The sequence below is a fragment of the Argiope bruennichi genome, chromosome X2, assembly GCF_947563725.1.
Source record: "Argiope bruennichi chromosome X2, qqArgBrue1.1, whole genome shotgun sequence".
NCBI classification, from domain to species: Eukaryota; Metazoa; Arthropoda; class Arachnida; order Araneae; family Araneidae; genus Argiope; species Argiope bruennichi.
The window spans coordinates 70,332,491-70,347,238 of NC_079163.1; the positions used below are offsets into that span (position 1 = coordinate 70,332,491).

The 14,748-nt window shown below is 29.4% G+C and overlaps 1 protein-coding gene and 1 long non-coding RNA gene across 7 annotated transcripts in view; both read left to right on the forward strand.

Moving 5' to 3' along the window:
* The window catches only part of LOC129960450 (uncharacterized), a 131,621-nt gene extending 130,135 nt beyond the window's left edge, over window positions 1-1,486 (forward strand). Inside the window, exon 3 of the long non-coding RNA XR_008783592.1 lies at window positions 1,463-1,486. This is a non-coding gene — a long non-coding RNA (uncharacterized LOC129960450). The remainder of the gene's footprint in view (window positions 1-1,462) is intronic.
* Window positions 1,487-5,115: 3,629 nt separating this feature from the next.
* LOC129960447 (RIMS-binding protein 2-like) overlaps window positions 5,116-14,748 on the forward strand; it is a 104,690-nt gene continuing 95,057 nt past the window's right edge. For all 6 annotated transcript variants that reach the window (XM_056073884.1, XM_056073885.1, XM_056073886.1 and 3 more), the window contains exons 1-2: window positions 5,116-5,217; window positions 11,493-11,724. In XM_056073884.1, coding sequence (XP_055929859.1) covers window positions 11,493-11,724 — 232 coding nt within the window. In that variant the 5' untranslated portion in view covers window positions 5,116-5,217. The remainder of the gene's footprint in view (window positions 5,218-11,492; window positions 11,725-14,748) is intronic.

Below are 14,748 nucleotides of genomic sequence, written 5' to 3' on the forward strand. Positions count from 1 at the left end.
AATCCTCAGAAGTTCACTCCACCCTCTATAAGATCAGAAAAACTGATTTTAGTGGCACATTTTTTTTTTCCAAAAACAGTTCAAATTTCTTAAACTCATTTTAAGTGCGTAAAATATAAAGGATCAAAAACTTCTTCAGCAGCTTAGCAACTTTTGAAAAGATTTTATGAAATTTTTTGTAATCTGCATTTATGATTTATGATAAAAGAGCTGTCGGTATTTAATGTCCATTATTTAATTACCTCAACCAAAAATGTGCTTTTGAAAATGTACAAGTCTATTGTTTGTCCATCACAGATCAAACTGACTAAATATTACCATTCTGGGAACAAATATATATTTAGAGGGTGAGAATATGCACCATGAAGGGATTTTTTTGAAACTATAATCGAAATTTTTATTTATAAATAATTATTTAAATAAAAAAAATAATTTTTTCATTTAAATAATTCTTTCGTGCTTTGCAGTTTTGTGTGCGTCACATTTTGCAATCGATTTTATACTAACTTCTCGATGAGCTATATTCAGTTATAAAATTTGTACAGAACAGACAAAAAAGCAAATTAATATTGCGTTAATACAGTCATATAATTCTGAGCTTCGTTTAACGTTTTATTCCTCTACCTCATCGGGAAGTTAATTTAAAATGGATTATAAAATATGTATCGAAGTGACAAATAAGCTGAGAGCCAAGAAAGTTAATTAATAAAACGTGTTAAAATAAAAAGTACGCGTAATATCAGGCGTTTTAGTGATATTTTCTAAAACTGTTGTCAATTAAAGATAACTTTATACCATCTTAAAATTTATTAACTTATCATTTCAATGATATAATAAGTTTCTCTGCGATCAGTTTTAATAGACTAAAAAATATTTCTGATTATGATTTGCAACAGTATTTTTCGTTATTGAAACTTGTGATTTATTGCTTGTTTCAAATTTACTTCCTTGTTCCATCATTATTTTATTTCATTGTTTCATCAAATCTTTATGTTGCCTTTTGAAATTTACAGAACTAAAATCAATTGTTTAAGATTGTAGAAATACTGCTTTGCAATTAAATGAAGAAAATAGCATTAGAATGTTGCATTAAAAAAATTTTTTAAAAAATTGGCATTTTCGCTGATGACTTTTACATACGATCATGTGAGTGCATAATAATCATTCAATGATATTTTCTTTTGTGTCACGTCAATCTAGGAATATACAAAATTTCACTATATTCCACCCAGCTCATCAGAATGGAAAATGGAAAATTTTTTTAGCACTAGGTACATAAGCTGCAGGCTCTGGCTGTGTTGCAAATTATAAGACCATGGTCTGTTCTTGCAATTGGTAATTATTCAGACATAGTTGACTGCGAATAAATTAGTTATTTCATTCCCCAAAAACTTGGCATCTAAAAAAATATCTGTTGACACCTATAGAAAATAGGTTTCAATGTGATTTATTTTTATTTCAGCAAATTCGAGATGCTGATGAGAGGCGTAAAAAGTTGGAGCAACAGAAACTGGCGGCGACAACAGAACTTCAGGCAAAACAAGAAGAAATTCAAGCAATATCCAATGAAGCAGAAAGGCAGAAAGCGCTGGAAAGCATCCAAAATTTAGAAGTAAGCATTTGTTTAAGATTTAATAATATAGTATTTGGGGCAAAAAATTAGTAAACTTCTTCAAGCAATCTTAGTATTATGAATATAAAAAATTTATTCTTATTTGTCGAAAACCTTCAAGAAAGAAACATTTTTAGAAGAACTCTGATGATTTTAATAAGTATTTTTTTTCTTTATTACGTAAGGAAATAAAGAAATATTATGATGAAACAAGCAATCTTTGAAACTTAGCTTAAAATGACATACGACTTTTCTACTGCACGATCATCGCTACTTCAGAAGACCATGTATCATATTCATATGGTTTAACGGTACTGATTGAATGATAAATTAGTAACTTAACTGTAGACATCTCAGTTATTCCCCCTTTCTAAATATGGTTCCAACATCGTTTTTTATAAATACTTTAAATGAAATTCTCCTTGACAAAATCATGATATCCATCACTTGACTTATTATTTAAAGTCGTAATGGTTATTTTTGGTCACGGATATTAAGAATCTGTAGAAAGCATTCATTTAATATTGTAGCATGAAATTGAACAATTTTCAAATGATTACATAAATACGGCTGCTCTAATGGTTAATAAAATCGCAAAATAGTTCAAATTCGTGAAAAAAGATTTGTAGATTAAAAGTGACGAGGTTTCCATAATAAAGAAATAACCAAGCATTCTTTATGGTAATGTTTGATTTTTTTAGAATTGATGCATTAAATTGGATATTATTTTAAGATTTTTTTGGATTGTTTGGCAAACTCTAGTATTATCTCATTCATTGGGAAAACTCTACTCTGAAATTTTCACATTATTATTATAGATTTAATCCTAAAAGGAAAGACTTTGATTGTCTACTAATTCGACAGTATTGGATAAAATTTCTTATAGATTATTTGGTATATTATGGGACAAAATATCAACTAATGAAATGAGCTTTCTCCTTGCCCACGAATGATGAGGCCTTAACTAAACTTGCTGAATATGAGTTAGTTGACCAGAACAAGGATTATATTCCGAAGCAACCTCTGTGCTTAAAAGCTTAAAGCCGACAGTATCTTAACATAATGTATTGTAAATTAGACCCTAATTTAATAACGATTTTAACAAATTGTTTTCCTAAAATATCTATCGCTATGTAAATAAATTACCATCTTACAAGTACCTACTAGAAACCATCTTAAAACAACGAGATACGATCTAGAATTAAACATTATTGTATTTTCTTGAGACCGACGTATGCTCCAGTTTCGAAAATTTGAGGATCAGCTATAAAAGATTTCAAAATGAATTTGCAAATTACATATGGAAACACTTTTTGCTTGACTTTTGTAATATCTCCTAAATATTTCAAGTAAAACATTTACCACATTTTGCGAAAAGACATTTATTATACATTCATTTTAAAAACCCAGATTAAGCATGTATAAGTTAGGCAAAGTTAAGAAATTATGCTAATCTATTCGTAATTTTAGATTCCATACTTTTTTTTTACTCGCTATGTATAGCACTGGTAATACTATTTTATATCTGTCTCTTGTTTCCTCTAACTAAAATGTTCACCATGGCAGAGATTAATGTGAGCTATCTTCACGTTATTAGAAAAACATTAATTAATATTAATATTAAAAATATTTAAAAGAGATTTGCTGTTAAATATTTTTAAGTGTGCTAGTTAGTTTTTTTATATATTTTGTTCTAGTTTCTCATAAAATAAAAGTAGCTACCTAAAAAGTAAATTAAATGATTAAATGATAAGATGGCTCATACAATCCAAAGCAGATTTTGAGCTTTCAACAACTATTTTGTCTAAACTGTTTGGAAGACAATTATGAACACGAAGATAAAAATCATTTCTTGTTTTCCAATCAATTAGTGGCATACTAAGAGATACCTTGGTAAATCGTTAGTAAAAAGTAGCCAAATAATGGGGTCGACATTTATTACATGATATATGTTGTAATTTCTCATGTTACATAATAGATGGGACCGACGAAGCGTTCCAGACAATGTCCAACTTTGCATATAAATGCCAATAATTAATTATAGTGTGAATTTCATTAATTATAAATTCGCTTTTTAAGTAATTAGAAGCAAGAAATACGAAAAAAGCTATCTAAAAAATTATGTAGTTAAAGATGCAGTTTTCACACATATTGATACAGTATGATATAAATTAAAATAAACGTATTACACAAACAGTAGTCGATTCAATGTCGATTGCAACAATTTTTCAATGTCATAAAATTTCTTCATTGTAGACTAATATTTTTACTAGCCTATAATTTTTTAGCAGGCAAACTTTTTTTTTAATTTTTAGAAAGACTTTCTATCCAGTTGTCCCTTGCCTGATTGGTGTGCGGTATATCAACTCTGACTGAAGCAATTTGCTCAGGCACCTCCATAAGCTTTTCGACTGTCGTCTCTTTACCATGAAACTTCACGATATGATACTTTCTTTTACTGCATGATTAGCTTTTGGACGGATTGCCGCTCATTTTTGAAAAAGAAGGGGCTGAGAGTGCTTTAGTTTCGGATTTTACATTTTATTATTTGTTATTATTAAGTTATTATATTTTTGTTATTAACTTCTTTTAAATTATTCGGGTTCATTAAACCATAGGTAATGTAAATTGAGGTATCACTATAGGATCAAACTATAGGAAAGCCATAAAATAACTTCCCTCTTTGAGGCGTTTGTAGTTAAATCCAATGAAGTGAAACCAATTTCACATATTGATTTGAAAATTCCGTACAAAATAGTTGCAAAATTCATCAATGTGAGATATATTTCCTCTGTCGAAAAGATAAAGGACCATAGAAAAGGATTTATGCAACATATTCTTAATGTCCAAGTGATAAAAATGCACTTATAGCAATGAATGACATACAACATGAAACTCATAAACAGTCTTGCAGTAATCAATATTAGGATCCTCCACAATATTTTTAATACTCTTTTCAAATGTCTTTACATGTGTACACGATTCTACCCATATATTTACACCTTCTGGTATAATTTTGTTCATTTTACAGAATTCATTTTAGCTTCTTCAAATAGAAAAAGTTTTTCTCTATTTGAAGATTATATTTTCACTGTATGAATTTGCTCTGAAATTTCTCTGTACATATTTTGTCAATTACCACATTATTCAAATTCACGGTTTGAAGTAAAAACTTTTATATTTGTAAATCACAAACAATACTTTTACATTTGAATAAATAAATCTAACGAAATATCCCTCATAATAATGAAACAACGGAAATATAAAAAGACTGCAGATCAACAAAAAATATTTTAACTTAAAAACTAAAGATGTAATAGTTTTGTTAAATTAACTCATTAGTCATTTTCATGTGGAAAAAAGTGTCTTCTCTAAATTATTTCATTTCCACAGCAGCTTTTCTACTATATTTTTTCCTAAGAAGAATTCGGATTCCAAGTAACAAAAAACTGTTTCTTCCTTTTTCCCTGCAGTCGGAAATCCGAGAGCTGGGAAAGAAATGCGATTTGGAAAGTGTCTTGAGGGAAGAACTCAGTTTGGAAATTCAAACCTTGCAGAGAAGCCAAGCGAAAAGCTCATGGAATGTCCCACAGGAACCAAGCCAAGTAAGAGAGCAATAAATATTCAAAATCACCAATAATTTTTCTATAGCAGTTATGAGATTTGTTTGAACATTGTATTCAAGTGAATTTTTGAACTAGCATCTGAAAACATCTGAGTAAAATTTTTGATGAATAAATGAGAGTTTAAGACGAATGCGAAAAATACTCTTATTCGTCTTTTCCATTTAAATAGGATTTTTTTTTTTAATTTCTTAAAATAAAGTCATTCACTTTCTCCTCAACATAATCTCTTTTTTTAAGCATTCTTTGACATTTGTTACAACTTATTAGAAAATTTAACATCTTAAAAGATGATAATCAAAGCATAATTTAGTCCCAAAATTCCTTATTTGAAGTATGGAAATAACAGAAAGAACAAAGCATACGTCCCTCCCTTTAATGCTACTTCGAATGTAAATCAACTTCAATCCGAAAAAAAAATCAAATACTTGTAGATCCGCAGACATGTACTAGCGTTCAAATTTCTCATAATCTGTATTTTCTTAACTTTTAACAGCAAAACTGTATTAGATTTTATTCCAGAGTGTGTAGTTTTAAACCGACTCCTTAACTTTTCAGATTGTTCGTGAAAATATTGGAATCACTAATGTCTAGATTTTGTTAATGTCTCACAAAATATTTTTTAATTAAGAAAGAATTTAGTACCATGTCAAAATATAACTGAAAATGAATTCTATCAAAATTGTCATTGTGAAAAGATGTTAACTTGGGGTTTTACCCTGAAACGCTTTGTCAAAAAATATCTAAAGAGCAACATGAATGAATATCAGCAGGAAACGGTCCAAACAAGTATTGAATGTCGTTAAACAATTCATCTCTAAAAATAGACTTTAACAGTATGAAGTTTTCTGTTTTGGAATACATTACACGTCATGTTTTATAAGAAATCTCTTATAAATGCCAGACACATAAATTTAAAAATTAATTATATCTGAACTAATATCTTTTAGATAATTTCACTAAAAATTAATTCAGCGTCTCATTAAATAAAAAATTCCATTTTTAAATTGCACCTTTCAGTTATAAAATCTTCACTTCTTGTATTCTTGAAAAAGAATTCTGAAAATATCCAATGTAAAAATTACAAAAAAAAAAAAAAATGCTAACGTTATTTATAATTTATTTTATGCATTAATAGGAACTAAATTATTCCTTTTAATCATACTGACCAGTCACAAATCAAGCTTTAACATTATCTTCAATAATATATAATGACATAAAAGAGAAATAAAAATTTACATTCGGACTATTTGAAATGTATTTAATTTAATTCTGACATACAAGTCAACGGATATACAAATAAATAATAACCAAGTATTTATATGGATACACAGCTTTCCTTAAAATTATGCCATGTTGTTAACCCTTTGGGCGGTGGGGAATTTTTCAAACGGACACAATTTATATGTATATTTCCTTTAACAGTGAATAAAGTATTTTTACGATTGCAGAAATATGATGATATAACGAAGAGTTTGATTCATCCACTTTAAAAGACAATTTTTCTAACCTGAAAGATCAAAATAATTGGATGCTCGGAGGGTTAATAATATACTAAAACATTGAAGATGTTCCATCCTCTATAGATTTCAAATCAGTTAAAGATATGGAGGTGTATAAAGATGTACAATATTTCAAAACTATCATCCAAAAAAGCAATAGTTATGAAATTCAATTAGAAGTAAATATTTCCTGAACCAAAACTAATAAAAGATGCATTGTATTTAGAGAGAGCTAATGCTGCTACATCTAAAAAACAAATGAACAACCAAATAAGAAAGAAATATTAAGTTAAATGTAAAAATGGAACCAAAAAGAAAGAATGATGAATACGGCCTCAAGACTTTTTCGTCAGCCTGAGGCAGGAATTCGAACCAGGGAATTTTACTGTGAGGGGTCTGACTTTCATCCAAAATATTGACCCCTCGTGACCAGAAAATCCCAAGAAATTGAAGTTTTGGAGATAAGAATTAGTATCATAAAATCAAAGATAATAAATTACACGATAACAAGCAAAATATTATTTCAGAAATTTATAACTAAGCAAGATCACAGAAAAATTGAATCAAACCAAACTACAAAAAGACAATTTTATCATAAAACCAGAAACATCAATAAAATATAAAAGCAAGGAACATACCAGTTGAAAGTAAAAATTCCAAAAACTTTGTGAAAGTAATAAGGAAATATGCGAGAAAAAAAAGATTTAGAGGTTGTCTCTGAATCTTTTCTATCGCTGTTTCCATATACATAGCGCATAAGATATGCGTGTATAAACATAGAAAATTTAATGACCTTTAACAATTTACTATACTTTCTACTTAATATTGGTTGATTAGTCAAACTTAGACTCAGTTTCTTAACAATTTTTATAAAGATATAAATCGAAGGATGCAAGCAAAATCATTTTTGAAAATGCAAATCAGTAATTATCCACTTTTAATTTTATGTCCTTTTATAAAAAAAAATTAAGAACAAAAATTTTTTTATTATTAACTAAGTTTCATAAATAACTTGAAGTTGACCACTTAATTCTTGATATAGATTTACAAAACCTACGATAGTTGACTTCGTTGCTGTTTAGTATCTTAAAAAATAACTTATTACCTCGGATTAATTTTAAATAAAACTGTTCTAGAAAGTATTACAAAAACAAAGTGGATTCATACAACTTTGAATTCTCACTTCATTTTTGAAGATGGCTCTATCAGAATGTAAACCAAGCATTTAAACCATTTGTAATTTAATATTTTACAATATTCGATCCTATTTTTTATTTAATCTGCTTTAATAACTATATTCATTTGTAGTATCCTGAACCAACTTTTGAAAAAAATCAAATTCCTTATTATGTTATTTTACTTAGTAAATCAATGATTTTCCAAAAGTTGGAATTCTAATCGGAATCGATTTTCCTTTCTTTCATAAAAATAATCTCGTTCGAATACTTGTTAAACCGAAAGTATTTTCTTGAAATGAAGCACCAGGATTGCAAATTTCTAAGAAGGGTAGGGTACGTCAAGACGAAATAACGTATGCATGCGAAAGCATGTATCAAAAACACAAAGAAATGGACACCGCATAAATGAACATGCCTTTTATAATTGAATTTACAATTATTCAATATACATAATCGAAAATAACATGGCCAACAACATTCAAATATTCAACACTGATTGAGGAAGAAGCATTTAGAATTTTAATATGACAAAATAATCGGAAAAAATTTAAGCTTCTGATCTCTGCTAATTTTTTTTCTTCGTGCATACGTATGGATATTGTTAGTATATCCTCATCCATGGTTTTAAATCAAAGACCTCTTACTGAAAACAACTTTGTTTACCATAATATTTTCAACGCAAAATCTTTATCTCATTTAGTGATTATCTGCTTCATTGAACTGGAAAATATTTCTGCTTATTGTCTTGATTGTAAAATAAAGGAGAAACATTTCGTGCCTTAGTAAGACTTATTTAACGTTCCGTGTTAAAGAGTTACTAGGAAGTTATATTTAGATTTAACAACCCTTTTCTACAGATTTTTATAACCTATCCCCTCTTCATCTACGGCGCCTTTTTCCTCCTCAAATAAATGGATACTTTCCAGATATGCTTTAATTTTGAAATGTTCATTGAATGGCTTATGCTAGCGATGAAAACATTCGCTCTACGTTTCTTTCATTTCACCCTTTTTATAAGCAATTATTCTTTGTTATTTTAGTTTTCTGTCACTCCGAAATTTTCTCGTTGTTTTGCCAATTAAAATGTTTTATGTTAGATTCTTTCCTTTTCCTATTTTGCTTAAGATGTATTAAACTTTTCATGTTACTGTAGAAATCGTCTAACTAGCTTTTACTCGATTTTAGGATTATATGTTTATAATCAGATTTATTTTATCTACCTAAAAATATGTGTCAGTTTGCCTTAATTTTTAAATTTTCCATTTTAAGCATTCATTTTTATTTATTTATTTATTTGCTTTTCATTTGCTATTATTAGACATTTCCAACAACAAATTTTTATTACATTTCCACACACACACATGTGCGATAAGGCAATGAACTTCTTCCTAGGAGCAAAGATGTTCAATGGTTTTTGCTCGGACTGTCTTATTTAGACCACTGAGTAGAAAATTTTAATTTGTTTGCTCCTACATAGATAGTTTAGGAAACAAAACTTGATATACATATCACTTAAATCAAAAACATTTCGAAGTTGGTAGTAATATTCATTCATTTTGCTCGAATGTCCACAATCGAAATAAATTTGTTCTCAGCGAATATTTCTAACTAGCAAATTGTCCTTGTTCCATTATTGTGTCTAAATCTCCAGATTTCCAGAAATAAATATTTAAAACTTCTGAAATATCTCCTTCCATTCGTATATAAAAGGATTTATTTCTATATATACCGTCTGAGAAAGGAATAATGCATCTTAGGATGAAAATAGCACGAATAAGCAAGGTCTAGAATTTTATTCTTTAGTTTAAATAGCAGAAAAGTTGATTTAAAAAAAATTAAAAGCTGAAATAAATATTTTTTGTGTTTCAAGTTCAGGAGGAAACTTGCTTCGAAAGTGCATGTCAGTAATTCGAGGAAACTTGCAAAAGATTTTCCTTATGTTGCGTGTAAATAACTATTTAGGAATTTTCCTCATGAAAGTTTTCAGAATTTATAAAATTGAAACGATGTGTTTACAAAATTTAGCTAACTCAACCACTATAATTTTATATTTCAAATAGGAATAGCACTTTACTTCCACTTTCATGCTACGATGTTACAGACATTTAAATATTTTCCTGGATAAAAAGTTTTCTCTGCGAACAACCATTCGATTTTTGTTTTCATTTGCTTACTAAAATATAGAAATTTTTTTCAGTCATGTGTATATCGCTCTTCACTAATTTTTGACGATATTTTAACATTATATAAAGGAGCGAAGAAATTCGAATTACAGACGAATTAGAAACGGAAACATTCAAATTAGCCAAGTTCCTTAGTACAGCCTTAAATCTATAAGGGTTGTCTACTCCGAACTCTTTTTCACAGATATTGCAATCCGAAGACATCATCGAATTACACCAGTTACCGACTGACCAGTTTATCAGCTTTGGCAAGTCGGTCCTTTTCTACATAAAGACAGTATGGGTCATTCATGCAGGGCCGCGGTGACCTGGCGATAAGATCTCGCCTTTGAAACCGGAGGGTTTCACGTTCAAGACCCGGTGCCGCCAAAGAACCGTCGTGTAAGCGGGTCAGGTGCACGTTAAATCCATCGGGACCAAACCTCCTCCCACTGGTGTGGTGTGGAAGTTTTGAGAGGGAGTGTCAACTCAGGTTCGTTGCGTTATCTAACAGCTGTTCAAAATTACGAGATCCGTTCCCAAGTAGCCCTAATGTTACTTTAAGAACGGGACGTTAATATAACTAAACCTAAACTAAACCAAACCATGGGTCCTCCAGGAACGTGTGAGAGAACAAAGGAAAAGCTCGTTCTCGCAGAGAATTGCCAGAATTTTCATGCCTTTTCTCAAACGAATGAACAAATTGTTATAAATTTTATGCTAACCACAAACAACTTCTTCTGTGAAAGGCCTGGACTAGAGAACCTTTCAGAACTTTTATGGCTGCTGAGGCCCGTGGCAAAACGGAAGGAATGCTATCTCTGTATGCAGAAAACGGTGGATTCTGCGAGGTGTAACTAAAGATTGTGCTTTTTTTTTTGTAAAAAAAAAAGGCAAGCGAATTTAAATTATTTTAAAGTAAGCAGATACTTGATTTTGTTATGAGTGAGATCGAGTACATTTTTTGTAGTATTATTGAGCGAAGCTCTATTGCGATCAGTTAAAGGTCGAACCTAGTTATTTCCTTGATTCAAGTAGCAGAAATAATTCATCCATTCTTTTAGAGAGAAGCCTGCTGAGCATTCCAAATTTTTCCTTTATTTTACTTTTTGCAATTTTTCATTTATTTTAAGTTATTTTACTATCCAAAGAACAGTAAAATTAAGAAAAAAAACTAAGCAATAGATGGAAGACGAATAGAATTATTAACATAAACGTATTTATTGGAAAAAAATCAATAAAATGTTTCAAACTAAGATGGTTTTTCAAAATACTTTTACTTTAAAATATTGGAGAATCTGATAGATCGATAAACTATCAGCGTTTAAGTGATTCAAATATTCACGCACGAAATTTTGTGGTCTAGAATCGCATTTTAAGAAGACCTAATCTAATTCAAGTATTGTCTCCTACAGATGTCACTTCAGTTTGAAACCGCAGACACTAGCGGCTTCACCGCCCATCAAGCAATGCCAGCAACTCGACCTATCATGTCTCCAGTTCCTCCCAACTATACGACCTCTCCTATAGTTTACGATTCAACAGAAAACGCCGCTCCGCCAACTTCGCTTAGAGGTCTTGCAACACAACAGCCACAAGCACCTTTATCGTACCTGTCTACAACAAATGTTAAATATAGCATTGAAGGTAAGTTCTAAAGACAGAAATAAATACTGTACACTCCCGAGTATCCGGCCTAACTGTCGTAAGGGCAGGCCGGATAACAAAAAAGCCGGATAGGCCGGAGTTCTATGAATTTATTTCTTTGCCACACAATACGAGAATATAAAGTTTTTATCCAAAACTCACTGTTATATTACGTATTTCCTCACTTCTTATTGAGTACTAAGTCCTCTATTTATCTCAATATGAACACAGCCGTGACCTGGTGAATCATAGAAGCAGTTACCAGTAACATGTCGAATTAAAATAAAAAGTTCTGTACTGGTAGTTTATACATGTTTATATACTACATTTCACGATTCAAGAATTTATTAGAGAAAGAGTAAATCGGGTATATAAACTGTGCACATTTTAACATAAATTCTGCAATGCCCAACTTAAATGCAGGAAACATACATAAAACATTAATTTAAGTCATAGGTCTAATTCTTAAGAAAATTGGCTCAGACTTATTTTATTTTTCACTGATAACTGATTACACAGATATGAAAAGGTAACCCTAAGATAAGAGTCAAAACTTAGTTTTTAGGTTTTGAAAATGTCTTTTATAGATGACTTAATACACGTCTTGCCTTTCTCATATAATTACAATGAAAGAAAACTAGCCCGGTTAGTCACGAACCGAATTCTCGGGAGTGTACTGTACAGTCGAAATTCAAATAAATTGCATTCTTAAAAATATAAGATAAATGAAGTATCAGTTAAATCCTGAATTCATGAAAGAGTTACGTGTTTGTATCTAGGCTTTTAAGTTCAAAGAAATCTCGTGAAATTCTGAGCTAAAACATGAACTAAAATCAATTAATAAATATACACTTTTTAAATTTTCAATTATTAAGGCTCATATTTAGTTTCTAAAAGCACCCTTTGCCACATTTTTCAAACAGAAGCCCTTTCTCAAATTTTAAATTTAACTTGATTACGCATACAATTTCTTATTTAATATTCAATTTTTGCACATATGCAATATATCGACTTCTGACGTATTTCTTTAATTAGTGATTTATTGTAACTGTAGTGAAAGACAGTAATGGAATGATTACTGTCAAAGGGCAGTAATGAACGAAAGACAGTAATGGAATGATTACTGTCAAAGGGCAGTAATGAACGAAAGACAGTAATGGAATGATTACTGTCAAAGGGCAGTAATGAACGAAAAACAGTAATGAATGATTCTCGGGTTAATTCACTCTACCATTATTAAAACAGGTTTAATTATTTGAAATTTGTTTCTTTGTTTGTTGGCGTTAATTATGATTGTTAATATAAGAATTCTGCAGGTTTTTTTTTTTTTTTTGGTACTTAAATATGTTTGGAATATTTTCGAAGTGGTCATTTCAATATCTAAGTTTTAAGTAACTTCCTTGCTGAAAAAAAATTATGTCGTAAAGAACAGCAATCAATTAAAATAACGTGTAGAGTTTTAATTAGCCTGAAACTGTGAACTAAAATAATTTCCCAGAGTCTCACTAGATGTCGCTATGAGTATATACATTGAGAAGGGTTATTAAAACAATTGCTTAGTATTATTTCCACTCTTATTCAAATTTCTTCCAAAACATAATATTCAACCGAAGAATCATATTTTAAATATTTAAAATTATTTTTTGTGTTGAAAATGCGGCGTTATTTCAACGGAAGTAATCTTCGACGTTTAGAAATTGATTTCGGCCATTAACATTAAATGCAAATTTTCGTTTATCTACGATTACGATCACTTACGATTTTGAATTGGTCATCTCACACACACGATATTAATGGATTTAATTTTTCTTTGTGGTCATAGAAAAAATATGGCTTACAAGAAACCCTTTTTCAAGAAGTAGAAAAAGCAACCTGCATCAAACATCTTTCTACGCAGTTACATTATTGTGCTCTCATTTTGGAAACATTCTCCATAAAATTCCTTTTCCATGTTATTTTCAATAAAAAAAGATGTTTGTAATCAGTTCTATCTGCAATGACCCAAAAGTTATTCAAAATGTGTGTAGCTAATTCTCTCCGAAATGACTCAAACATTATTTGAGATTGAGAAAAATTAAATGAGATTCAAAAGTTATTGAGAATATTTCTGGTTCAAAATATTTATTATTCAGTCTGTGCGGTTTTCGTATTTTCTCATCTCGTTTATACCTAATTCGGAAAAAACTTGTTCTTTAAAAATCCCTTCTGGTTGTTCTTGCAAGTGGTTGAAATGCTGAAGAGACATTTCCAGATTTTTAAAAATTAAAACTATTTTTAAAAATTTATTAATTTTTTTTATCTACGTTATTCACTTATGTTTTAATTTTAATGTAATTTCAATATTTGAAACTGTTCTATAGACAAGATAACTATTTTAAAATGAGATAGTTACTGTGGAGAAAAATTTGGACTAAAAATTTTTTATTAGAAATCCATTAATAAAATTAATTAAATTACATTTAAAAAATTATTCACTTTTTCATTTTTCAAAACATTTAAGAGACAAAGGAAAAAATAACGACGGAGAAAATAAGGGCGATATTATTTATTCTAATAGTATTAATGGATCTAGTCCGAAAACGATGTGGACGCAGAATGCCTGATTTTTAAAAACGGTGTCTATTATAGCAATTCATTTTATATTAAAATTCGTTGTTCCCCTTCTTCTGCAAATTTTGATTCGTTTTTCTTTAACAGGGAATAATTATAAAAATATCATTAATTCTTTCAAATATAATATTAAAAAAATTAAAAATAAATCAAATATAAATATAAAGATATCATTAATTCTCATTCAGCATTCCAGCAATTTTAAATGCTCAATTTCTCATGTTTCTCTTCTTTCAAAGTGAACAACATTTTTCGTGAATAACAAAGTTTTGTCGAATTATGGTGACTGAATAATGTACTGCTAGATAAATATTTGCATATAACATGTTTTTAGTACTGAATAAATTGACATTTCTTAAATACTTTCATGTAAATTTGTGATAAGTTCTTCTGAAAAAAATGTAAGCATATGTC